Source organism: Phoenix dactylifera, chromosome 5 (assembly GCF_051530095.1).
Source record: "Phoenix dactylifera cultivar Ajwa chromosome 5, Ajwa_hap1_PhDact_Kaust_v1.1, whole genome shotgun sequence".
NCBI classification, from domain to species: Eukaryota; Viridiplantae; Streptophyta; class Magnoliopsida; order Arecales; family Arecaceae; genus Phoenix; species Phoenix dactylifera.
In genome coordinates this window covers 32,660,349-32,687,865 of record NC_143194.1, presented here as the reverse complement: position 1 = coordinate 32,687,865, position 27,517 = coordinate 32,660,349, and the positions used below count along the sequence as shown (strand labels likewise).

Below are 27,517 nucleotides of genomic sequence, written 5' to 3'. Positions count from 1 at the left end.
TCTCCTCCACCATTGCTTTCCCAGTATTTTACCCTGCTTCCCTATCACACGGTTCCCATCACCACGGCCTCGAAGAGAGCTAAGAAGAGAGTAGGTTGCAGATCCTGGGATCGCGGGATGGTGGTAATAATACACATTGCATCATAAATTTCCGAACGACACTGCTATCCCGTCCGATCAGGCAATTATCAAATCCAACTTCTTGGTAACATGAATCAGATTAAACTTTGCTACACGGTGAAGGAAATACTACGATTCTTTAGATGCAGAGTAAGTGGAAAGAACTGTGATACATACAAGTGCCGTGTAAGAACAGGCGGCCTGATGATTAGCACGGATGTGCACCAGCTACCGAGCTCCCTCGTTAAGCTGACTGGTCACAATCAAAAGATTGGCTGTAATCATGATGGCCTTACCAAACAATGAAATTCAAATGATGCCTGATCTGGACTGTAAATACCAAACGCAAGGAATTGAATATTGAATCGAAGCAGACTTAAAACCTATCAATGAAACTCTTATCCAATTTCTTAATAATTTACAAATAACATTGACCACTATCTCCTTGTCATGGGGTTTTTGGCGCACAATTTGTGTACCAACAGCCTTAGACCACCATAAACATATGACAAGACGACAATGCAGGTTAAATAACTGTCATGGGTTCTCAGATTGAAAATTTAATGCTGCAAGCGCAAAGCTAAGTTTCAACCTGTTATATACAACTTGTCATATCCATTCACACTACTGCACCATACAATCAAGCACTTGGATAGAATCGATAACTTCAAGATAATACATTCTTATAGTGAAAATGCGGTATCATGGCTAAAACTATGCACTAATGCTTTTCAGCAGAAAAATTGGGTTCTGCTGGCTTCTGCAGTAACATCACGGGAAGTCTCTCCTGCAAGCGGGCCTTGCGCGTTCCATTTCGCCGCAAAGTCCGCATGACATTCACGGCGAATCTTGAGGCATATAATGTGGCACCAAGGCTTGGTGAACTGGCGCCACCGCTTGCCATTGCGGCCTGCAACCTTTCCTCCTCTTCATGTAGAGCATCCTCAAGTTTCTTTCTTGAGTACCTGCGCCATGCTGCTTGTATGAAACAAGCAGCCCATGTCCTCCACTGATGCGAATACAACCTGAATGTATGCTGGAGCTGCTTGCTGTGGAGCCTCCGGAATTGTGAAGCAACTAACTTCAAATCTTCAGCCATTAGAGCAAAAGCTTCAACCTCGGACAATGCCTTTACTGTCCTTGTTGAGCTGGGGAGGCTAGAGGCTGAGTGAGGGTCCAGCGCCCACGTGAGAAGCTCTTCTCCACAGAAGTCCCCAGCCTTCAGAACATCTAAATTAAAGAAACCAGTTCTTCCACCATTTGTGGTCATACTCTCTAGCTTTCCTCGCATGATAAATAGCATCTCATTCACCGGGTCCCCTTCACCAACAATGCAGCTGCCTTCTGTGTATAAAACTGGTTTCAAACGGTCACACATGGCATCCATGAGTTGATCATCCATCTTTTCAAACATTGGAACCTAACAGGAAGAGGAAATATGCATGAAAACCTCACCACTTTTTACATACATGGCATGCTTCTAAAATTATCAAGATTTGACTGGATTTAAAGAGAAATGTACTATAGTTGGAATCCCCCTTTGAAGAATGCTGAATATTACCTGGCCTTCATGGAAATCAATCTGTGGGCTGGAGGTACGTTATAAATAAGGCAACTTTAACAGTTGATAAATTTTACACCATGGAGGCAGTATATTGTAGGATTGCCTAGAGGAGTCGTCTGCAATTATTGCTATTCGGTGGGCATGTGGATGCACACAAAGGGCTTTTGTTTTTTCCTTTTGTTGAAACTTGGTTTGGGCATTTCTTTTACGGTTCCATAAAAGGCTTTAAGTTATCCAAACATAATAGTTTAGAAGGATGTTAATAATGATGATATAATTACCTGAGAACTAAAATGCAGATTGTTTGATTAATTTGACAGATGGTCTACATTCAAGTATCCAACCGCCAAGGCTGTTTTTCCTTGATAAGTTGGGTTTCAGAGAGCAGAGCTTCTTGTCCCTATGCTCAAATAATACAAACACAAATCATCACATCTGCTAGCAGTTACAAAGAAACTTTCCGGGGTGCAAATTGGAACTCCTAAAACTTTCAGGGTCAGTATTGTCTGTCCATCAAATGACAACATCTAGATGTGAATTTTATTACTATTTCAAGTTTTCAACACTAATTGTAGATTATTGCTGACCCAATTTTGCAAAAGAATCCTCTGGTCAGCCAGCATCGGCAAATAATGAGTCTATCAATCCTTTCTGATTTTAATAGAGTTGTGCATACTATTGGATGCATATTACTGATCATCCTCTTGCAGAAGATAGATAAATTCAGCCATATCTTAGCAAATCTAGCAGGTAAATAAAGGACATCAAGGGAAAAAAATAGGACTGTGAGAAGTTGCAACAGGCTTGGTTTGTTTTTCAGCTTCGCTATTAACTGATAACATCGTTCCTTAGCTTTCCCTGCATGCTTCTCCTAAAGCATCACCAAGAATCCACTCTATGGAGTTCGCCCTCCTTCCTAGCAAAATTGATGAACAATGGAGATGTCTAATTGCATTTTTTTTGCAATTTTGCTTTTTTCATGACGGATATTGTATAGGCCACAAGATCTGAGTATTCCATGATGGTGGAGATCATTGACAACCAAGGTTCACCAAACTGGTACCGAGACCAATATCGGTCAGCAACCGGCATGTTATGGTACGTATCCATACCATGTCGTGAACGTTCAAAATTGCTGACTTCAGTTCAAAATTGGCAAAAAATAAATAGGATCCCCTGTTTCGAAATAGGGGTTCCCTATTTTGAAAAAAAATAGGGGAGGCTTCCGAGCCCTCTCTCCCTCCCTTCCTCTCCCTCTTTGTCCCTCCCTCTCTCTTTTCCTCTCTCTCCTTCTCCCCCTCCCTCCATTTCGAACTGATGTACAAAACCATGCCTGTAACCGATCGATCCGGTTTGGTACGCCCTGAACCAGTCGATTCGGCACGGTCCAACAAAACATGCTAACAAGTAACAACACCTCCTAAAAACATTCACTTATTGGAAGTTATATGATTAGCACAAAACTTGCAATGCAAATCGTATATTAGTGGTGTGATCTGTATATGTGTTGATTTTAAGATTTTCTAATGAATGAGAAAATGAAAGGGATTTTCTTTAGGTAATCCTATAAAAGTTCTCTATCCCTCTCCCCACTCCTCTCCCACCCTTTCCTCTTCTTTGTTGTTGAGGCCTCTCCCTGGAAACATCACTTTCACAACCCATCTCTCTCTCTCTCCCCTCTTCCGGTCATTTATTTTTCCGTGTATTTTTTCTTTCCTTATTTAGTTGCAGCCACCAATGCCTTATTTCCTTTTCTCATTCTCTATGACCTGCTTCCTTCTAATGGACAATGCATTTTCTCTTCTTTCTCCTTTATACCTCGTAATTCTTCCCTTTTTCCCCTTTCTTTGGTTGACAACAACAACCATGCCTCCCATCATTTCTCCTTGTTCTTCTTTCTCCTTCACCGTCTTCTTCTTTCTTTTCAAAGATATGCAAGACAGATCAAGAAATCACATGATCGCTCTAGAAATATAAGAGGCCTTAATTTTCATCATAATGACATAATGCATAAATCCTGAAAGTAACCCTTGCCCTCTTTGGTTTCAATATTATACTTATTTTCCGTAACTAATCAAACTTGAAACCCTACCGTAGTTCTTTCACCTTTTTAGATTTGCAGATCTGCAAACAATAAATCCATTCAAATTAGGCAGTTTGACTAGCAAATTAAAATTTATACTTCTCTTGTTAGCTTTATGTTTTCACTACATGCACGATGTTGCCAGCTGTTAGGTCAAGACTTAGGTTTGATATGGTTTTTCATTCTAAAAGAAATGAAGTAACTTTCACACAAACTAACCATAACAAATATCAAATTAGGATTCATTGCATATTTTAGCATATTATACATTTTGGTATAAGTCCAACGTCAACTCTCCACCTTTTACATACATGCTTGGAACTGACACCAGCATTGTTAAAACAAAAGAGTATGATTATCTTTCAAAATTTTGATACTCCTGCGTTAGTGGACCAAGTAGGAGTGAAAGTGGATTGGATAATATCTATCTGGATCCGTTTTCGTATCTAAAATTATCCGGATATGGATAAAAAATTGAGCATCCGACTAATATCCATATCCATATCCATATCCGTCAAAAAAAAGATATGGATATGGATAGACAACTATCCGAACCATATCCTAATATTCAATTCCATTTGTAACCCTATTAAATTTTACATAGCACTCTTTTAAACTTTTAAGAAAAATAACCGCATTAGCATCGTGTTGACTTGATTTATCCACTTAGTAATATCATTGATTGTGGTTATGAAGTTTAATTATGCGATTTATATCCGTATCCATATCCATACTTTCGGTATCCAATTTGTAGCCGTATTCGTTTAAAACAAATATAGATATGAATTTTTGCATCCGACAACCATTCGTATACATATCTATATTCATTAGACAAAACGAATATGGATATTGATATACTAGTATCCGATCTGTATCCGATCCTATTTCAGCCCTAGGATCAAGTAAAAGAATTGTACAACTATGTGCTTGTTTGGCACCACTTTTATTTCTCTTTTTTTATTTTTACAAATAAAATTATAGAAAATTGAGGCAAAAACATGTTGGATTCCAGTATTTTTATTTTTATTTTTTAAAATTATTTTCTTCATTTCTAAAAAAAAGAAAATAAGAAACCTTTACATTCAATATTTTCAGAAAAAGAAACTCATGCTTTTTACCCCACCACTAACACCACCTCAGACCATTGCCACCATCGCTTTCCCACCCTCACCATCATCTCCTTTGCCACCATCGCCAGCTCTACCACCATTGTCATCGTCGCTATTGTCAAAGTCATCTCTGCCCCCACCGTCGCTGTCACCATCATTAATGTTGTCTCTACCGCCGCCGTTGCTGTCACCATCATCGTTGTAATCGTCGCCATATTGCTACCACTATCACTACAACTGTTGTTGCCACTACCACCATACTGCTACCATCGCCATTCCCTTCACAACATCATTAGCGTCCCTACCAACACTGTTGCTGCTACCATACTGCCATCATTTCACCTCCACCATACCGCCATTACCACCACCTCCTCCCTTGCTTCCACTGTTACTACCACCGCCTTCACCACTATTGCCATATTTATGTTTTTAAAAATAACCGACCATACTATATATATTTAATTTTTTTAAAAATTAGAAAAATAAAATACACTTTTATATGCTTTAAAAATAGAAAAATAATGAAAGAGATGCTAACCAACACCTAAATTAGTTAGATGATATTCACCTTCTAAAGTAAATAAAGGCATGAGCTCACATGTAAGTACATGACTGCAAGTATCTAGAAAGTCTAGCATGAAGCCATTTGATTGCTTGTGCCTTAGTGTTCGCAGTACGAAATGGCAAAATACAAAGTCAAGCTCTTTTTTCCCCTCAACATCTAGGGTTATAGGCATGTGGCTTAACCAAGTCATATAGTATCAAAATTTACACACATATGCATGTATAAAAAATAATACAAAAATACTATAGTGAATCTAGGAATCTCAGTATCATATCTCCTTCAAGACAAAGTTTGAACTACTAATTTATTATGTACATCTATTTTGGTTATCAGAACTACCCTAGAAGCTTAGAAGTACAAATGACATTCTTATAGTAAGACGTCCTTGCTCCCTTTAGTGTTGTTAGGAAAAAGCAAAATAACAATGAATTTGGAGCAGAATAATGAAACCCTAAATATCAGCAATTATTATGATTCCTTGGCAGAAATGTGGAAAATTGGTCGATCTCCATGGAGCAATAAAATGCAGCACAGATATCAATGAAAAATGACCTACCCTCATGAGAAGATTCAAACAGAGATGACGCTTTATATCCCTTCGAAGGTCTTTAGGAAGGTTCCGCAGAAGATTCTCTTCATCGACACCTCTTGTTTCTTGCCACCTGTACTGCTCGTGACGACGAATTCGCTCCCTAAGGCTATCTGGAAGCAAGCGGTGAGACATCCACTGCTCTGCATCTCGCCTTTTCACTCTCATCTCTTCTATCCTCACAGTGGTGGACTGCAGATAAGTCTGTAACAGTGAAAAGCAATTTAGTTGGCTCGCAACCAGCATAAATCTGGGTATTTTTTTTTATCAGCAGAAAATACATAGTTGCAGAGCAATATATTCCATAAGAGAGTTATCTCTATTAATGACCATAAAATACTTAACGCCATGCAACCTTTGATGTCACAAACTCAACTTTGGGCGGAGATTTTTATGACCTATGTAAAATCCTTGAATTTTGTGAAGCTACATGTAAGTTGGAGACAAAGGCATTTATTTGAAAGGGAATGATGCACATAACTAATAAGAAGTGAACATAGTGATATACAATTGTCAGCAGGAAAACTGTGTTTTAGCTTGCATAATTTGAACTGTAAAACATTCTTGGCTAAAAAAAGTCCAAGGATATCTTACAAGATACCCCATACAATATTATACGGGAAAAATTCATCTCATGATTGACAGAATTGATGGGTCAGCACAAGACAGTTAAGCAGAAAGATACAGTACAGGGGCATCCGGCATCCCAAATTAAACTATTTAGCCTTTCATTAAGAATTACTGCAGCCAACAATATTCAGAATATTGGTTATTTACATTTAATGTGATGGGACAAATATGCAAATAATAATTAGAAGTTGAAGTACAATGACCTGCATATTGCCGATGAGAAGTGCAAACAGAACTAAACCAGAGATGGAAACGAAAACTGCAAACAGGATCTCCCAGGTATAAGTACTTGTTTCCAGATTCTGGCCAAGAGAACTGCAAAGAAAGCCAACAGTCCGGTTCAAGAGAAAAACAATGAAATAAAATACAACCACATCTGACTAGTTTTACTTCTGATAAACTATATGCATTACATGAACAGTAAATATAACCAGAAACAACAAAATGAAATTTCCCTTATAGGAGTTAATATGAGCCATCTACCTTAAGAATCTACATGTTAGATATGATGTAAAATATTCAGAATGCCTGGAAACAAAAAAAAAAATTTAGAGGTTGCTTATTAGTGCATTGCGTGATTATCAATAGGGTGCTACCAATCAAACTAGATAGAAGGTAAGCAGACCGGGCCCTATTAACTAGGTATTCATTCTATTGATCATAATCTTCACATTTAAAAACTCATAAAACCAAAATTAAATGGGAACAATTGCTCCTAAATACCAATCAAATAAAACTAAAATCGGTAAATTTGCCCTTAATCAACTCATTTTATTCGTACTCATGGATTAAAGCACCCCTAAAACAGTTAAGTTTCAAGTTTTTTTAAGTATTTTATTGAATACAAGTTCAATTTTGTCAACCTTACTTCTTCGCATGAAGCCTCACTAACAGAAAATTAAATGAATAATTTACGACTTAGTCTTTTAGGTGGGTTGACATGATCAGTTGTAATATTTTCTTTAACTTGTTAAAGAGGGCAGCAATCACTTAATAATTTTCATTGCATATGTATAAAGAAATAGGAAACTTCATGCCATCAGGAGTCTAAGAGCCTCATCTTTAAACAGTAGCAAGACATAAGAAGCCAACACACATGCAGGTACACATGGGCACATGCACACCCAAAAGACGCACAAAGGCAAAAATATATCCATATAAATGGAAGCAAAAAATAGCCCTACAAACTTGGCGCTTTTCATCTCAAAGATCTAATTTGCAGTAGAGGTGTGGCTGGTGTCCTATTTGCCACCTTTTCCCGTGATTTATTTCAACAGTTTTGTCCCCTTTGGCCTAGGTTGGGCATGGATGGGTGTAGGCCCAAAACAAGCCTGAAATTTAGAGCTTAGGCCCAAGCCCAGCATGGCCTGAACCAGGCTGAGCCTGACCTGACTCAGTATGATTTTTCAGGCTGGGCTGGGCTCAAACTGGGTTTTCATTCATTTTAAACCAAAATGTGGCCCAGGCCTGGCCCTGAAATTAATCGGGCTTCCTGAAAACCAGGCCGATCAGGCTTGCCAGCTAAAAATTCCATCCTGCACCTGGTTTTTTCGTCTGATCACTGGGCCGCTCGGGCCAGCCTGGCCCATTGACAGCCCCAGTCAAGACTGACTCCCCCCTTACATCCTCTTGATAAAGGAAAAACCTCCCTTCTTGGAACTTCAAATCATTTTCAATGAAAGCCCTCTACCACTTTCTTAAAATTAGGAATGACCTGATATGGATTTGGGAAACCCCTAGTTCATGTAATCCTCCATATGCAAACATCACAGTCCCAAACAAGTGTTCAACCATACAATATAGCTCTCCAGGAAACCTATAGCAATTACAATACACAATTTCTACTTCAACACTAGGACATGATTTAGAGTGCGCTTATTCTTGGTCATTGTTCCCATGGTAGAGCAAAAAGACAGAACACAGGTTTCCTCATCATTCTTTTGATATATTACTTTCCAATAGATTACTCTAAAACTTATACCCATCAAGGACGAATTGGTGCAAGGGTATTGATAAAGTCTGTAACTTCTTTTGAATATTGTAGCTAAATAACAGGTTGACATTAAAAAAAAAAGATACTTCTTTACTATTTTCTTGGCTAGACTAACCATGGGACTTCAGCCTAGCATCTTATGAATTTATTATTACAGATGATGATGTTAAAACTGCAAGAACCTTCTTGAATTCGGCCAACAAGAGCAGAATCAATAATGATATATGATGTATTCAAGTAGGGAGATAGGAGAAGAACAAAAAGGATAATTGCAATGAAATTCTTCTTTGCAATCTTCTTGAATTGTGGAACATATTTCCTTGCCTTGGGGCTTTTGTTCGTTACTAATCATGAAAAATTTCTTTAGTAAATTCAGACTATGTTAGATTATGACCTTTGTTGCTTCAGCAATAGTGCTTCTAATGGAAAATAAGGATAAAACATGCCAGCTAGGCATATTTCAACATACTCCAAGCCCGCTAGGCAAATTTTTCTTGCTTTGTCCACCTGATCATCTACAAAGACATGGCTTGATTGCATGGTATTGCATCCTTTACCTAACTCTCACTTATTTGGCGGGAAAAGAATACCAGAATATTTTAAACCATGAAGGAAATGCTATTTGCATCTTGAATAGGATAATCTCTCTTCTTTTTGGCTATCATGTTTCAGGAATTTTCAAGGCTTATCCTCTCTTAGAGCTCTGCTGCAAATATGGTCAATTTCTAGGAACGCCCAGATGCCTTTGTTTAGTTTATATCTGTATTGTGCCCTTGTTTCTTTTAGTTTTACTTCGCATTTCATATGCTTTATTGCACATGTATCCTTTAACCTTGTTTTCAGAAGGCCTTGTTATCCTCCATGTTCATTTTCTTAGCAAAGAGAAGACATCCATGACAAAAAGCAATTACGGCACAACTTCGGTTTGACATATCTAGACAACAGTTTTTCCATATGCGAGATACTACTCTCTTAAATGATTCAACAACATTTATTAGGCATTTACAGAGTTGTCATCCCTGGAACTTACAGAGCAACTGCCGATAGCTTATAATTTTGAACAACCCTTATCATAAAATGTTATTTACATTAACTAGATTATACTGTACTGTTTCATAAATTAATAATTACATCAGTTATTTGAAAAATACTTGTTTATATTCTCATTAGGCTCTGCCCAATCTTTTCCCTCGAAAAAAAAGAGAAAAAGCTTCAATTGGTTCTTGAGAAGGCTCTGACTTATCATATGTTGCTTCTCAAAATAAGACCTAATTCTGCATATTACACACAGATACAGTTTCACCCATAAGCATCTTTTGACCAAAGACAGAGCTTTCAGTCTTTTAAACCTCCAGATATGGAGTACCTAAAAAAAGAGGTTGAACTTGAATACGTCAAGTTTAGAATGTGATTAAATGTGAATTCTTTATATCTTCTTATGTAATTAAATATTCAATAACATCTCTTTGACTGCAACAAAGTTTGATTCTCAAAAGAGTAAATAAGAAATCACTAGAAAGAAGCCACAAACTGCATGCAATATTTGTTCTGTTTCACTGCTGAAATGCAGTAGAGGTACTCTCCAATAACATAACAAGTTTATCATGAGTTGATTAAAGTTCTATACTTATGAATATTATAGGAATAGTGCAAACGAGTGGTGGGACATAAACAAATATCATTGAAAGAAATCATTTCTCCAATACTTAAGAGAAATTAAAGAATTCACCTTCCCAGTAACCATCATGGTACACGACTTAAAGCCTAAAAGTAGATAATTCTTTTGATAGAAAGAAAAGAGGTGATATTTCAATGCACAAACCTCAGGTTTTGGAGTCCCCACCAAAAGCAATAAAACAACTTCTCCAAGAAGTTCCTTGACTGGGCAACATTTTGAAGAGCATGTAGATATATTCCAAAGTTGAAGACATTTTGATCTTCGCTTAAAGGGCAATCATGAAACAAGAAACTATTGTTTCCATTATGTTCACCACAGTACAAAGAGGCCATATGGCAATGGTTTTGGCTTTGGCTACAGGCATGTCTCCAGCATGCATATTGTCGGTCAATAGCAAGTAAATACCACATTGCTCCAAGAACCTATGGAAATCAGAGAAAATGAGTCCAAATGACAATCATGCTTTTTAGTGTAGAGCAAAATTAGGTCACACGTTAAAAATGATGATGATGATGGTGACGATATACAGATTACTAGGTTTGCAGAAAGGAAAACATATGGTCTTACTTTTTGCCCTGTGAGGAGGAATTACTTAAGTTTTGTAAGTTATAGGTGGTGCATGTGGAAGGATTGTCTGGATGAAGTTATTTGTTCTAACTAACTTCCTTTTCTGTAAAGAAGATCATATGGCTTCCTTAAGAGTGTATCTTACTTTCTCTTCTTAGCTTCATATGCACATGGAGAACATTGTTAAGCATGTTTGCAGTAGTGTATCACTAGCGAGGAAATGCATAAAAGATGATTATCTGCAAGACACAATGTTTTAATATCTCCTAGCTAATTTCTTTAGAAGAATAGATTTTGCTTTCTTTTTTTATGCATATCTTTTATAAGATATCAGATGTGAATGCAAGGTTTGCTGAACCGAACCAAACTGGGTGGTATTCTCCATACCATACCGAGATGGCAAGGAATTGGCATGGAATTGCATGTTGATTCAAGCCCAGTTTGGAACCAGGTGGTACAAACCAGTTCTAGGCGATATTGTCAGGCATTTGTGGATTCACCTACATCCCAAGCATAGAATGAGAAGAAGGGTTTCCTGACCCTTTTTCTCCTTAGATTTTGGTTTGAACTTGGTAAGAGAGGAAAAGAGAGGGAAAATGTGATCTAGGAGAGGATTTGTGGCCATTTTAGCCTCATTCAAGCTATAGAGACATAAGATCTCCTCTATTCTTGTTTTTTCGTGCCAAAATTAGCCAAAAATTGGAAAAATAAGAGGAAACCATGCCAAAATTTTGTATTTTGCATGACCCATGCTATGTTATAGTTCTCACTCTGATCAACACATTGGCATAGAAAATATTTGCAATGTTTTTTAAACATTTTTCTAAGAAATTAATTTTCAAAAATAAAATATAAAAATGCTTGTCAAGAACAAAAACTACTAGCATGCTTGGGGGGATATGTGCACTTCCTGTCTAAGCTTATGCCCAAAATTGAATAAATGTGAAAAGTTACCGAGTAAAACACCTCATTAGCTGATATATATATATGTAGTAACCTTGTATGTTGCTACAATAGCCTGAACTAAAATCTATTTTTTGATTTTTCTAATTTAATATAAATTTTTAATAAACAATATTTTAAATAATTATTAAATCTGAAAAATCATGAAAAATAGTAATATGTAGAGATAACTAGGATATACTTTTATAAGCAACTAGCATATTTGTTTGCATGATTTTATAAATTAACAAAATCATGTAGTGATTTAGAAATTAAAAAAATCACTAATTAAACTAAATCATGAAAAATGGCAGTTCTAAAGATAATTGGACACTTTATGGAGCAACTGGATATTTTACATGGTTATGTAAATCAGCACAATTATTTAATGATTCATAATTAAAATAGCTAACCAAACTAAAAAAATGTGCAACAATAGTTTAAAACTACTTAAGAAAATGTAGTAACGTTCTATATATCTTGAAGTCATAAATGAAGTGTATTGAACAAATTTATGATTCATTAATGACATTAAGGACCCTTGCTTTAAATATCTTTTACCTATAATTATATTATAAAATCATGAAATATGATGAAATACAAGTTAGTGTTTGATGATTAGTTGTCAAAATTGCAAGATCCCACATCCAAACGCGGAGCCAAGTAGCCAAAAGATGATGGATCCTAACATTGGTGGCAGTATAGAACCATGTTAGGGATCCAGCACCACCTGAGGAGCAAACGGTGTGACCTGAAAACCCAAGGTGTGACACCCAACTCAAGTAGCATGCTGGGGTGCTTAACCTAATGTGACAGCTTGCTAGGTGTTAAGCAAGGTCCAGCAGTAATAATGCAACATCTTCAAGATACCAAGGAGGATATGAAAAAAGCAAGGACAAATAGGATGAGATAAATCAACAAGCCAACCAACCACCACAAATTCATGCTGGCATATTGGTAAAATCTGAATAAGAAGTGGCAAAAAGATAAGGTGGCCAGGCACAACACACTTTGGACTCTTCAATAGCCAAAGTGGCTACCATCTTTGGCCAATATACAGCCAGTATCTAAACCCTTCACCGCAGACTTTATATTCAAGTGAGTACTATCCTCCATAGCCCTATCCTCTTACGGGTCATAGCATACCGCCTCCTTCCCTAGTATGTGATGGCTAGCCCAATGTCAGATAGGAGATCAGTATCAAGGTGGTTATCTAGGATAATATTAGACAGATTAACAAGGGTATGGGCTTCTTTCTGCGGCAAATACTGTACAAGAGGCAGAGAAAGCTTCGACTTTCTCGGATCTACGGATGAAATGACCCAGAATTTTGATTCCACAAGATCTATTTTCGTTCAAGTAAGGGATTCTAGCCAATTGAAAGGATCTTCTGATCAATCCATAGATCATTTCGATTCCATTAGAAATGAGGATTCGGAATATCACACATTGATCGATCAAACAGAGATAATAGGGCCAGGGACAATATTCAGATTGGAATCAAATCCTAGGCTAGAATATGAAAAAGACCCAGATGTCTATGAGGCATATAAACATTCTACATGGGACTACACTTAAGTAATGTGTTGTAATTTTCAGTTACTTGATATAAATCCATTTCTAAAACTATAGTTCATAACTTCATTTATTTAAATTTATTTGCTTTGTATAGTGTTCTATGATCTTTAAACCCTAAAACCTGTACCAGGGAACCCCTTAAACCATAAAAATTTTAAAAAATAACAAATAAAAACCCCTTAGATCTTGAATCAACATAAAAAAAACTAAAAAGATAGAAATTAAATTAATAAAAATAATAAAAAAAAAGTGTTTTGGTGCAGTAGTACCTGACCAGCATGACCCACCATACCATGTGTTGGTATAGGACCATACCAACCTAGTAGTTGATACAATGCCCACTATCAATACAACAAACCTTATCTGGATGAATGACAAGGTCCATCCATCCATTGAATTTGGTCTAGGAATCATGTAGTTCCATAAAATCCTATAGTAATATAGAAAAAAGTACAAATATATGAGAGATCAATAGAGAACCCCAAACAGGAATATGCACTTCCAGGGGGAAGACGCATTCCCTGCACTCTAATGGAAATAAAATTCATTAATCCTCAGGAAGAATTTGCAAGGTACTATGGTGGCATAATGGCATGAACGAAAGGACAGAAAAGAAAGTCATGGAAATAGAAAATTTTGACATATTCCACAGCGTAAAACTCATGTAAGAAAAATGAGATTAGTTCCCATGTTCCACACGAGATTGTCTTAGATATCCATCTCCTTTGTTGGTTGCAGAACATGAAGCAAAGCCCACTCCTTATTATATCTCAAATTCTCAATCATTTTTCATTATTTTATCCTTTAGTATTGCAAACTATCAAGTTTTTCTAGAATTCTTGACAACAGTCCAAGTTTTACCATGTACACCTTAACACCTCTCTTTTATACGTTCATCCTATGCATGAAATTTATCAAGTTCATATGATAAACTCAAGGGATACAAGAAATATTTTCTAAGTGTGCTTTTTCGTTCTTTCTTTCTACAACTTGAGATTTCAGAACCTCATCCTCAGCTCGCCTGACGTTCTGAAACAAGTCACCAAAAACCTCCCTATTCCATGGCCAGAGAATGCCTTTCATTTCAGCTTTTCAGTTGTAGATGATCATTACCGAAAGAGATGTCCATTCAAATGAGAAAAGAGGGCCTGTCTGAGAGGAAATAAAGAATATTCATTTGCAGATTCTTCCGACGTCCAGTTCCTACTATTTTCCATCATGCAAATAGCATGGACTGGATCATAGACCCGAACTCCAGAGTTCACTGTTCATGAAGCTTTGCCTTTCTGCAGACTCTCAGATCTTATCATGTCTATCATGTTTGCTATATTTTTAGTCTAGTGTGCTTGAGTGTGTGTGTGTGTGTGTGAGAGAGAGAGAGAGAGAGAGAGAAAGAGAGAGAGAGAGCTGTGAAGGCAACTGGACAAGCTCAATCTCAGAAAAAAGCACAACTGAGAATAAATGAAACAACCTACTATCACTCATCCAAAAGAAAAAAACTATTGACTGCATTAGCAAGCCTTACCTGAAAAAATAGAAACGTATTGATAATTTAGTAGCTACTTACTCCTCTAGAAGGTTCAGTTGCTAAAGGCAAGGTGTTTATCTCAGAAAGCTCTTCATTGACACCTCCCAATACAATAGGGTAAACCACTCGTCTAAGCCATCTAAAAAAAATAATCTCTGATCCCCTTGGAAGCCTTAACTCACTAATTTGAAAACAACACTCTATCATGAAAATGGTATGCTGAACCGGCCCGTACCGGCCGGTTCAGCCCTTATCAGACCGGTCCGGTGGCCTATCCGTACGGTTCCGCCATGGAAACCGGTACGCGCCGGAGCCGGGGAAGAAAGGAAGAATCAGAGAGCGAGCGGGGGCAGGACGAGAAGCAGCCGCCGTGGATGCTTGTGGAGGGCCGCGGGGGGTGGCGAAGGCCGCGGAGGCGCAGTGGAGGCTGAGGCCGTGATTGCGTCCCCTGTTTCTTTTGAAATAGGGGACGCGACTGTGGAAAAAATTTAGAAATTTTTAAGTGAAATTGGCAAATTACTTGCCGACTTTAAAAATTTTCAAATTTTTTAAGTTCGAAATTTTTAAATGAAGTCGGCAAACCCTCTGGCCCAGAGTATGCCGTACCGGCCGGTACATGCCAGTACGAACCGGTCCGAGCAGAGACCGGTACTAGATCAGCGTGGGATCCGGTACCGGAAGCTTTTCATTGAAAAACCAGCCGGTACGACTACCGTGCCGGTACGGGATCGGTATATATCGGTTCGGGCCACCACCGGTACGCTGACCAGTACCAGTACGGCGGACCTTGCTCTAGCTTCTGCCGACTTCACTTAAAAATCTCCAAATTTTTTCCACGGCCGTGTCCCCTATTTCGAAAGAAACAGGAGACGTGGCCTCGGCTTTCGCCACCCCCCCTGCAGCCCTCCGCGGCTCTCTCTCCCTCCCTCCTCCGCTCGCTGTTTCTCTTCTCCTTCTTCGGCTCTGGCTGAGCTCTCCTGGTATAGGCCCGGTACCAAGACGATACCGAACGAGCTGAACCAGTCCGGTCGCCGATCGGTACGGCTTCCGGAACCGGTTTAGCAAACCCTGATCATGATATATATTTACCATGACATTTATCAACTGCAAAAGCTGCTTTCTTCCTAGCATATGCTTTTCCACATGTAGCCCCTTTTAGTCTAAAAGCTAAAAGATGGCTTCAGTTCAATGTTTATATACTTTGTCACACCACTGTTATCTCTTTCATCAACCAGTTCTTATGTAATAAGGACATCTTCAATTGTCTCACTAAGTGTTCCCTATGAGTTAAGATGTTGGAAGTAACTAACCTAGGGAAACATTGTAATATTGGTCGTTATCTCGTATTTCAGTATCTTTGCAATAGGAGAGCATAAATAAACTGTCTAATTTGCATTAATTTGCAGTCTTTTAAGGCCCTTGGATTATTTTTATGGAACTTTCTCCTAGTCTCATTAATCATGATTTTATCTTTCTAAAAATAAACAAAGCACAGCTTCTAAAACTATAGTGAACAGATAATTTAACAAGTTAACGCCTATAAAGAGATTGAACTAAATGTCAAGACTGGCAAGCCCTGCTACAAATTGCAAACTGCAAATTTAATAATCTCTAAACAAGATATCCCATACAAAACAGAAAAATGTTAGTTTCTTCAAATCTTTAGTGAATCCTGTTTAGAGACTCAATGTATGTTCTCCTCAACGTTAACTAACAACCGCTCCAGGACAGTTGTTGTTTCCTATCTCCACGACAAGGAAAAATTTTTTGTAAGGTTTTTGCAAGTGTCATCAATTAATTAAATAATAAACTTGATGGTTTGTCTTTCTGGATAAGATCCAATAGTTCCTCCAACACATCACTTGCCCAAACCCATTTTCATTACTGTCCATAACTTCATAGCGTGACATCTGAGATTGATTACGCAATGGTGCACTTATCTACACCAGCCTACACCAATGTTATTTTACTAGCATATAGCCCCATGGTACTCCATTCCTCATCCTTGCCAAAGCTCAATCGATATATTCTTGCTCGACCCTCTCTGATTTTCATGAATAAAATAACAGCATTTGACAGTGGCGATAGCACATGGCTTTAATATTATAAGACCTAAAAGAGGAAGAGAGAGGAGGGGGGGGGGGGGGGGGGGGGAGCATGTTCTACTCATGACACTTATTTAATATATGCATACAATATGCTTTTTCTTTCTCTTGTTTTTTTTTGTTTCGGGAGGGTGGGGGGGAGATTTTCTTGTATTTACTTTAACTCCCATTCATTCATGGACTGCAGGAGATTAAAAAACAATAATAACTCAAATAAGAAAAAGTAGCACTGTGGCAGGAATTGCTAGCAGTAGATACACAAAAAGAAAAATAAAATAGTATTTGGCAGAACTACAAAGAAAAAAGCCAGGATAAATGGACTTACATGACTTGCAAGCATATAAAGTAAAAGGTTAAAAGCAGCCCCAGCCCATGCTGTTTCAGTAATTATGCCAGCAGACCTTGTAACTTCAAGATACAATGGTATGATCCTGACAAATCTTGGCACATACTGGCATATAATGATAAGCATCAAAATATTTTTTGCAGTGAGAAGCGCTGACCCTTTCAATTTGGGTATTACAATCAATACAACCACCTGAGCAGAAAAAACATGCAATTAACAAACATTGGCACCTCTCAAGGAAACAAATAACATTCCCACCAGAACAAGATGAGTAATCCTAACTAGATTATGATATCTTAAGTCTGCGGGGGTGAAAAGGACCTTCGAAGTAAAACCAAACAAAAACCAAAATAATGTTGAAGTAAATTTCTGCAAGCAAATTATGAATTTGATAAACAAAAGGAAGCAAATGAGATCATACGAACCAAAAAAAAATTGAGAACTATATCCAGTATCAGAATAACAACAGTAAGTATAAACAAAATATACAGATCAATCTAATAAAAAACTACATGAAAACAACCGGAGCTCCAAAACTTTTCAGCCCAATAAAGAAAATATCACATGCAGCAATGGTATAATTTTGCGGAAAATGAGTTGAAAACATTGTTGAAATATTTTGAGATTCGTCAGCTGGGACTAATATATTAACAGAACATCAACTTCAGAATCTCCTGCAAAAGGAGCATTATATATTCAATTCTATGCACCTAATCATTCCAAGCCAGATCCTTCCACTTATTGCATCTGCCCGAACATATTATAAGAAAGAACAAGTCATTGCCTTTTTAAGCCACTGACTTGCAACCATCCTTCTTTTTTAACAAAGCAGAGTACTTTAATTCTTTCCTCTTTCATAGATTCAAAAATGCCAATATTTTTCCATAGAAAGCGCTTATGTCCAAAAATACAAATTGCAGAACGTTGTAGCTAAATTAGTAAACATAATGACAACAAATAATTCTTTATAGGACTTTTATGGGCAGTTGCACAAGAAACAAGAATTCTTGTACTTTTGGAATCAGGATTTTCATTCTGGAGTTACCACAATTCCTAAGTGGGAAAGGATTTTCATTCTGGAGTTACCACACTTCCTAAGTGGGAAAGGATTTTCATTCTTGAGTTACCACACTTCTGAAGGTGGTCCAACAATCAGAAAATTTCCACTCAATGCCAGTGGAGGGTGTGAGACTCTCAACAGTTTGTAGACAAGATAGAAACATAAAGACCAAAAGACGCTAAAGAAGAGCCATTGCAATCTGTAATTTCTAAAACGATAACCCATTGCTATAGATTCATAAGTTAGGGAATATGCAGGAAAAGAGAGAGCTTAAAGAATAAAACAAGAAAAGAGCATAGACAGCATTTTTTTTATAAAAAAAACACTTTTCAGTTAAGATTATGTGATCTTTGGAACAGTCCCCCAAGCATGGCATTAGCTAATAGATATACAGGATTCCGTCATAGATTAACTAATGCACAGAATGTAGTGTTTGATAAAGACTTCAACGGTGGAACTGCAGAAGGGTAAACATCAGATTTTGAAACAATTTGGACTTCTTTAACAAACCTTGATATTGCAAGAAATGCACTGATCATTCGGCAAATGCTTAAGTTCAATTGCACTTTGTTTAAATTAATGGGAACAATCACTAGGGATTTATTTTTGAGGTGGTGGTCAAGATAATAATGGATCAAGAAGAAAGAAGGTGATGAGCTCTAATGTTATCCTACTTCTTTCAAACAAGAAAAGAAATTGATTGATAATTCAACAATTAAATTGCAGAAGACTACGGTTTCTACTTTTTGCAGGTTTAGTTCAGAATCAAACTAAGGACATAGGAAGTCATTTGAAGACACTAAATTGGGTATTTACAAATTGTGAATCAAGGGATGACCATTTATGCATAGGAAATTCAGCATCTATAAAAATCTCATCATGTAGTTACTATTTTAAGTCATCTGGAAGTTTCTTTTAGTGTCATAATGAAATTTGTATGTCCAGATAATGTATCAGTTACAAAAAATTATGCAATCATACCATTTTAAAGCAATCGAAAGTTGAATTTGGAACCAATTAAGTGCTTCAGTTACAATGATATGATGTTTCACAATTTTTGCAAATCATTAGTTTCTTATCTCAAACATGAAACAAGAAAAAAAATTCATATAAATTGATCAGATAGTAACCCATAACTAAATAGATTGGCTGTGTGATATATAGGAATACGTAGAATAAATGCACATCAGAGTAAATCTAGTACCTGAGGAAGGGGAAGCACAGCAAGAATGTCAATTAGGAAGTATGATGATATATATCGCTTGGCTATTGCTGACGGATCTTCCACCAAAACACCCCTTCCAAATACTCTAGATGAAGGAGCAATAAAACCAGTTCGAAATTGAAAAATGATATGAAGTATATAGAAGATATCTGTGAAGAAACGCAAAACACTTGCTGTGATTTCCAACTTTCTATCCAATTCAAGGCACTTGACCTCATCATTGATCACCGGGATGTAAAAGAACAAGGGGTCAACAGACACTGCAATTACACAGGATATGACAAATACTTTGTTCCACTTTTGAAGAAATGATCCCTGAGGATCAAGAATTTTTTTTCCAGACTTTATTTCCTCTGTAGATGAATTACTTAAAGACTGATAGTGAAAAATGTTTCTAATCCATTCAAATACTCTTTGAATTATCTTTATTATGGAACCAAATGTTATCTGTTTTTTCCCTGAAAATATCCTCTCTGAACTCAGGGACCGCTCTGAATTCCAGTCCTGAAACCTGCACATAGAAGAATCAGTACAACAAGAGGTCCATTGCAAGCCAGGATAAACATATGGCAAAGGCTGAAGTACGGCTATAATTGCCATCAATTTATAATTTAAGAGCAAAATTATATATGTGTTGCCATTATCTGCATCTAAACACATAAGATAGCAGCATGGAATATGAAAAAGCAGAGAACCATTATTAAAGCTTCACAATTCTCACAAAGGTAAGACTGCTGTTTAATAAGCAAAAAAGGTTCATGGCTAAAATAAGCTTAGTCTCTCCAAAGTGCTTCTGCACCAGTTTTTCAGAATTGTGGACTATCTAAATATCCCTGTTTATTCTACTTAAATCTGGACTATCTTGTGGAAATTCCACTTCATACATGAGATGGGATTAGCAAGAGCAAACATTAGTATATAGGCGCAGTTGAAACGATTGTATATATGGCTTGGTTTGTTACCAACCGCAAGCAGTATGCACCAAAACCTTTCATGTATTAAAACTTTTGAAACCGAGTCTTAGGATATCTGCAGTATCATCAAGATAAATATCATTTTTCAATCATTAGCACTCAACTCACTTTGCCAGGCAAAAAGAGATTAACTAACCATGATTGGTGCAAGTAAAGAAGACAGTCAATACAAGCAAGTAGGAGAGGTTAAAACTCATCCTGCATCACAAACACAACTCACTAATTGGGGTAACTCTTTCTATATAAAGTTTGCCAAATTCTCCAATTTAAACTCTCCAAATATGATATTATGATAAAGAACAATAGAAATGTATCTTAAAGAAATAAATCCATTTCAACTGACCATAATTGGTGCAAGTTGCAAAGGAAGTCAACACAAACAAGTAGAAAAGGTCAAAACCCAGTCATTTTATATAAATAACATGGAAGCAAACTCCTTGCTTTATTTAAATCTATGTTTTTCTACAAAATTTGAGCCGAATTTGAATTCTTGAAATATAATATCATGATTAAGATTCGCCGTCTCGGTACCGGACCTTGTACCGATGCCACACTAGCATTGTATTGGTATGGTACAGTACGGAGTCATTTCAGCATACCCAGTATCGGTACACCACCCATATCGAATATGGGTACCAAACTGGTATGGTACGCCCTGTACCATCCAGTTTGGGCTAGTACAGCAAACCATTTTATGATGAAGAACGCTAATAATGTATTCCAAAGAAACAAATCAAGGATGAGTTTGGAAATTTAAGTATATTCTTGGATTCAATTATAACTTGAACTAAGATAGCATGTGATATCATCTTCATGAATTCAAATTTGCTTGTTATTAATATATTGCATGGTGGGGAGAGGAGGAAGTGGCAAGCAAAAGGTGGAAGCTCACCAGGTCCACAACTAATTTGGAGCAAAAACTAAAGGTAGTACAAAATTACAGATACAGAAGGGGACAGAAAGGCATCCTTGCTTCTAAAGAACAAGTACATATATCTCTAGGCAATATATTAAAGGCCTGAAGAGAATGTTAGCTAACAATCGTATGCTCCTTTCTTATTGGCTTGTCATGTCATACTAACAAATATATGGTTCACTGTATATAATGTTCTTCCCCTTCAATTATATCATGAGTTGTTTTTAATGGCATGCCCTCAGTTTCACTCAATTTCTTGTTGAGTTGCTTACAGTGGACCTACTTGATCCCACCCTTACTATTGGTTTATGATCCCACCGTTTACCAAATGGCTTCAGGCCTTTAAGCTGAGAATATTTTCTCTACTCCACTAACTTCTCTCTCCTCTCAACAAATACTCATTGCCGACCCCTTATGCGATATTCAACAGTTGACGTCAGCAACAAAAGATTAGAAAGAAATTTTGGATAGACTATAATGGTCCAGGAAGGAGAAATCTAAGATGATGGCAGCATTGCCAAGCTTGTAAGGGAGACAAGTATGAGTGCTAGGAGTTGCATGTGCATGCACAAGCATGCACACACAAAGAGGGAAGGAGGGAGGGATAAATGACAATTTCCAAGTAAAGAAAACCTAATGTTGGCCAAGCACTTGTCCATCAAATAATGATTAGGATCATGTGACTGTAAATTTCTAAAATAAGTTCCACACACCATTGATCATATGAAATTAGGGCAAGATCTAAAAGTTTTCTTTCATCCAAGGAATCAAATCTCAAGGATTGGTATTGTATCAAATATCAATGGCTAGTGAGCACAGTATATCCTTGATAAGAGGCAGTACGCCTCGATGTGCCTTGATACAAATGAGCGGGAAGAAAGTGTACTGAGTGGTGCAAGGTCAATACACCTATATACAACACAATATAGTGACAGGGTTCAATTTGTGTTTGCCCGGTACTAATGCATATCAACCCCTATAATACCAGCTCAAAGCCAGTAGACTATGCAATAGTCACTAAGGGCCGGTACGCCTGAGATTGCAACCCTTACTTTCATCACATGCTAACTTGATAGAATAGGGGTGACGTTGTGGCAGTTAAAAAGCATTATAAGCACCAAATATGGTATTAAGAGCTACTTAGAGGTAGGAACTGTTCAGTTGTTATCTGTACGTGGGCAGATTCAATAGCACACGTAGTTGGAAAATGTAAAATTGCAATTACAATTACTTGCATTTTCTTTTCATGATAATAAAAGGGACTTCTGTTCCATGCTTTTTTTTCCTAATGAAATGAGCAAAAGACTCAAAAGAAGAACAGGCAGAATTTTTAGATATCAAGAACTTCCTACCAAAACAATGTAGTTAGTTTCACCTGATTGAGGCAGCTGTTTGTTTAGAGAAAAATAAAAGAAGCCACTTCTGTTTCTCCAGAGGAGACTGAAGAAGACCCACTGTCAAGTTTATAGGATAAAGTGATGGCAAGGTTTCACCTTAAGCTATTTCTTTTTGGATTTTGCATTCAAGCTTTGAGACATTACTTGTTTCCCATGCTTGTTGGTTGGGCTGTTTGATTTCTTTTTGCTGTTTTTTTTTCTCATTTCCTTTTTTTTTTTTGGATTTCTGAACTCTCCCAGCCTCCTTCTGGGTTTGTTTTGTTTCTTTTTTTAGATATTGTACATTCAAACAGGGTGGACTTTCCACTTTTTCAGTTTTTTTCTTTTTTTAAAAAAGAAAAAGAAAGGTTTTGACCGGACTGATGATGCCAAGAAGGCAGACCACATTCACAAGCTCCTTATTTAGATACCTTCCTCTTCAGACTGTTATAAGAGTCTATATAATCACTAACCCATGTGTTCTGCTCAATAACAATATTAAATTTTAAGATTACCATATATTTTTCTAAAAGATGGAAACTGCAACAAACTTGATAGCAATCCCCATAAGAAAAGACTAATGCCACCCTTTTAGGTATTTTCCACCCATATCTTGAATTTGAAGTGAGATTTAGATTTAAAGAAAAAAGAGGGCATTCATTTGTCTTTATGCCTAGCTCTTTTTTCCCGATTATCTTGACCAAATGGCTAATTGAGTCTTCCACCAGCTTTTGATCCCAAAAACATAACAAAGCATTACTCTTTTTTCTTAGCATGCCTAGGATCTAGAAAACCTCACTTTTATCTTTTATCTTTGCATGTTATGCATCAAACAAAAAAAGGGCATCCCACTTCACAATGGAGCCTCTTCTTGCGTACGGAGAGGCTGTTTCCATATTTCAAACCTGTGACACCTAGTTCACGATAGAGCAACCTTACCTTTGCACCAAGGGCCGTACTCTATGTTATACATCAAACTACTAAATAAAAAAAATTTAAAAAAAAATAATTACCGCCCCACCCTACCCGCACCCGAAAAAGGAAAAAAAGCTCCTTAAGCTTCAACTGATCTGCTAATTATCCGACACTAAGAAGACACAAAGGTAATAAATCAGCATAATACTCTGCTTAAATTTTTGTATTCAACATACTGCTTTGCTCAAAATGTTTTCTCTTTCATTGCAATTGTTGACGGATTCACTTGATAATACAATAAGCTGAATATATTAAGCATTGAATTGAGACAAGCAGTCTGTTTTGATAAAGTTATCAGGCCTTGAATGGTCCCAACAAAATTAAGAATACCATCAAGATTATTTTGAGTAGTTAGAATTTGTTTTATATAAGGCCTACAGTCCAAATTGCCTCCAAATTAAATTGTAGACCCTACAAATGCATTTCTCTATGCAAATGTACTATTAATTAAATAACTGATTAAGTTTTAACTTACTTGAGAACAGTGCTCAAGAACTTGGTGTGGCATTTTCATTCTTGGTGAAGATGAGCAAAGAAATGCTTTGGTTTATTCCCAATTTGATTATTTGCAGCTTTGTTATTAAATTAAAACAAAGAAAAAACAAGATCGGACTTTGTTGGTCAGGTGTTCTTGTTACACCCATACACTGAAAGAATTCTTTTTGATTGTTCAACACCAGAAATATACTTAATAAAAATAACTGTTTAGGTCCTAATACCAATTTAAGCACAATCGGAAAAGAATATCAATTCCAGAAATTTCAGTTTGTGAAATTGAGGTCTAGTGGTCCAGCAAAAAAGAACATCTTCAATGCTGCATCAAGGAATAAAAATTCTTTATTTCCTATGCATACTCTGAATACTAGCAACCAGCAAAATATCAGTTATTTCCTTATTTGTAATGTGGGGTTTTTTATTTTGTTAACCAACAGTTAGGTATTGAAATCGGCAAGAGGGCCAAGCGATGGACATGCATTGACACCAGGGAAGAAAAAGACTAACCTCATAAATTTCTCTTCCCGATGATGCATTACTTCAGTTTTCTATAGCAATGCACTGCCTGCTATAAGAAACCCAAACTTTAGGCATTCAAATATGACAATGTTCCATATTGTGGATGCTGTCTGACTGCCATCAGAAATCACTCATATCAACCTTGAAAAAGGACAATTAAGACAATTAAAACATAGTAATGTAACTGAGTTGCAACCAAACAATATTTAAATGCTATAAAGTAAATGAGGCAGAGCATGTCAAGAAGGCGCGGAGAAAGATTAAGTGCTAAGAAAACAATATGTTTGCCACTATGCCCATTCTTCCAGTATAATTTTTCAGCTCTATACATGTTCAGTTTGACAGAATACATGACACATTAATAGGACTATACAAATAAATATTGGGTTCACCAAATTATGCAGCTTCAATACGTGAGTGTTGATAAAGAAAAAGGAAAGAGGCCAATATAAAGACCGAAATTTATAGTTACCGCAAAACTAGAGTGGCTCACATAAAAACATAGTGCATTAGTGCATGGAAGTAAATATGAAGTTTTGAATCTCTGCAGGCAGGAGTTTGTGTTGAGCATCTTCCACACTGGGATTAGCAACTCTAACTTGGATAATGTGTAAAATTATCATTTATTTATCATAAGTTCAACAAGAATGGCTACACTAGTTTAAAAAGAGAAAATCCAGTCAAAGTTCTAATTCAAACAATGCACATAGGGCAACAAGGTGTAGCACGCCACTTGGCTAACTTACATTTGAAGAAATGTCTTGAACTTTCTTTCATGTTAGATAGCATGTTTCCCATTTATCAAGCATCTATAAAGCATGTTACCCATGTAAAACATATGCAATTTCAAGCACAAGTTTCCATTTGCCAAAGAAAAGGGTTCAAACTTGTACGAACACTTCTTGACCTGAAGTCTGGCACTGCATCGTCTGTTTGATCAGAGTAATCCACTTTTTCATATTAGTTGTCTTCCACTTGGATAAGTCATTTGAGTCAAAAATTAGCTAATGCTCTCTAGGTGCTTGTGAGAAATTTTGTCGTGATAATGATAGAACATTAGGTGCTTCACAGTCCCATAAGCTGAAAAGAATTTTCTGTTAAAGCACAAGACAACAGAACTTTGATCCGAAACAGTACTATTGTAATGGCTAAATATGTAGAAGCAGGTGAAATCCTAAATCATGGAGGGTTACCCAACATGCATTCTTTAGCAAAAAGCTGAATGACATGCACATGTGTTATCATACTGTGTTCTACATGACCATATAATCATTGGAATGTTAGGGCAGTTGAACACCAAAAATGAAGCATCGAAATCTTTGAATTCAGAAAAGACTCGAACTTCCGACATGCCAAGTGATCCACATTCTTTTTAAGATTACATGTGTCATCTTTGTTATTAGGCTAGGGTAATCAACATGATGGTCAACACATTGAATTTTAGCGCCTTCCATTAGCCATATTCTCTCTCCTGCCAATCAGTTTTGGCAGAGACAAGGGAAACTATAAAGATAATTCTTATCTCGGATACTATTAATGGCCACATAGAATTCCATTCATAACTTTCCTTTTCTAATAAACTAGTTTCTTCAGTATTGGTCATGTGTTTCCTATAATTCTCTTCAAGTTATTATTAAGTAAAACCACGAACTTTTAAAAGGAAACCTAATCAATTAATGCTTCATAATTTTGACCAGAATTGGTAGAAGCCATGATAACAAGCAATCAAAACCATCAGAAATTAACAGGCGGGTGAGTAGTTCAAGTCAGGGTCCATGGACCCGCCAGTTTCTTAAGCAGCCCTTTCGCCAGTAAGAAAAGCTAGCGAGAGGGGTTTAGGCCATAGCTCGGAGAAAATCTACGAAAAACTAGAACCATAACGACAAAGGGAACTCTGATCATAATGTTTGAACCTAAAAAGTCGAACATGGAACCGATTTCTTTAAATCTTGCTCTGACAGGCACAATATGAACAAAGAATTTATTATCCGTATAAAGTAATTTGCATTTCTTAAAAATAGGCAGTAAAACAAAGAGCACAAAAAGAAACAGAAAGAAAAGATTAAAAAGAAAGAGAGAAAAAGGAAAAAGATCGAAGAAAAAATACGAATCCAAGACGGAACTCCAAGAAACTCGGGGATCAGGAGACGAAACCCTAGCAGAGGCGTAGATTGAAGGGGAGACGAAGAATACCCGTTATCTCTCGCCGATCGGAGGAGGGACCGAGAGTAAGAAGTCTCCGCAATCGCTCGCCGAAACGGAGGGGTTTACCACTTCTTTCCTTCTAGGGTCCAAACATCCATCTCCGATTATTTTTGAACTGAGACACGTCGCCATAGTCTTTAGACTTTCGAAGGAGGAGGAAGCTTCGCCGAGGCTTCTTGGGTCGTCGGAGCGACGGGAGGCTTGGTCCTCTCGGAGAAACGGACCGATGGACCTAGTTAAAGGAGACCGAGGCCGCTACGGGGCCCACCGCCGCAACGTTGCTGACCAACGCCGTCAATGCCCATCGCGGGAAGGGAGCTGTTGGGCTGATTGCTCAACACAACCCGGATATGGGATCCATAAAAAACCGGTTAT

General features: G+C 37.1%; 1 protein-coding gene across 4 annotated transcripts; it reads right to left on the bottom strand.

Annotated features, from left to right (window-relative positions):
- Positions 1–646: 646 nt before the first annotated feature.
- On the bottom strand, positions 647–27,517 carry LOC103702961 (cyclic nucleotide-gated ion channel 1-like). Of its 4 annotated transcripts, none has more exons than XM_088722463.2 (9): positions 27,131–27,352; positions 25,684–26,017; positions 24,926–25,078; positions 19,662–20,193; positions 17,377–17,589; positions 10,476–10,753; positions 6,864–6,975; positions 5,998–6,234; positions 647–1,540 (listed from the first exon to the last, which is right to left on the bottom strand). In XM_088722463.2, exons 3-9 carry the CDS (start codon positions 24,952–24,954, stop codon positions 842–844), a joined length of 2,100 nt encoding a protein of 699 aa, XP_088578589.2. In that variant the 5' UTR covers positions 24,955–25,078; positions 25,684–26,017; positions 27,131–27,352; the 3' UTR covers positions 647–841. The 4 variants fall into 4 exon arrangements, with proteins under 4 accessions (XP_088578589.2, XP_026658750.4, XP_008783842.4 ...); XM_026802949.4 differs by having other exon boundaries at positions 25,845–26,017; XM_008785620.5 differs by lacking the exon at positions 25,684–26,017 and having other exon boundaries at positions 27,131–27,517.

What these genes read in the sequence shown, in the direction of transcription:
- LOC103702961 (XM_008785620.5), bottom strand. Translation starts at nt 24,954, where the DNA reads ATGCATCATCGGGAAGAGAAATTTATGAG. An exon ending in CTGTGCTTCCCCTTCCTCAG is followed by an intron (nt 17,590 to 19,661) that starts GTACTAGATTTA and finishes TTTTCTGCTCAG; the next exon opens with GTGGTTGTATTGATTGTAAT. An exon ending in TGGGGACTCCAAAACCTGAG is followed by an intron (nt 6,976 to 10,475) that starts GTTTGTGCATTG and finishes CTTTCTTTGCAG; the next exon opens with TTCTCTTGGCCAGAATCTGG.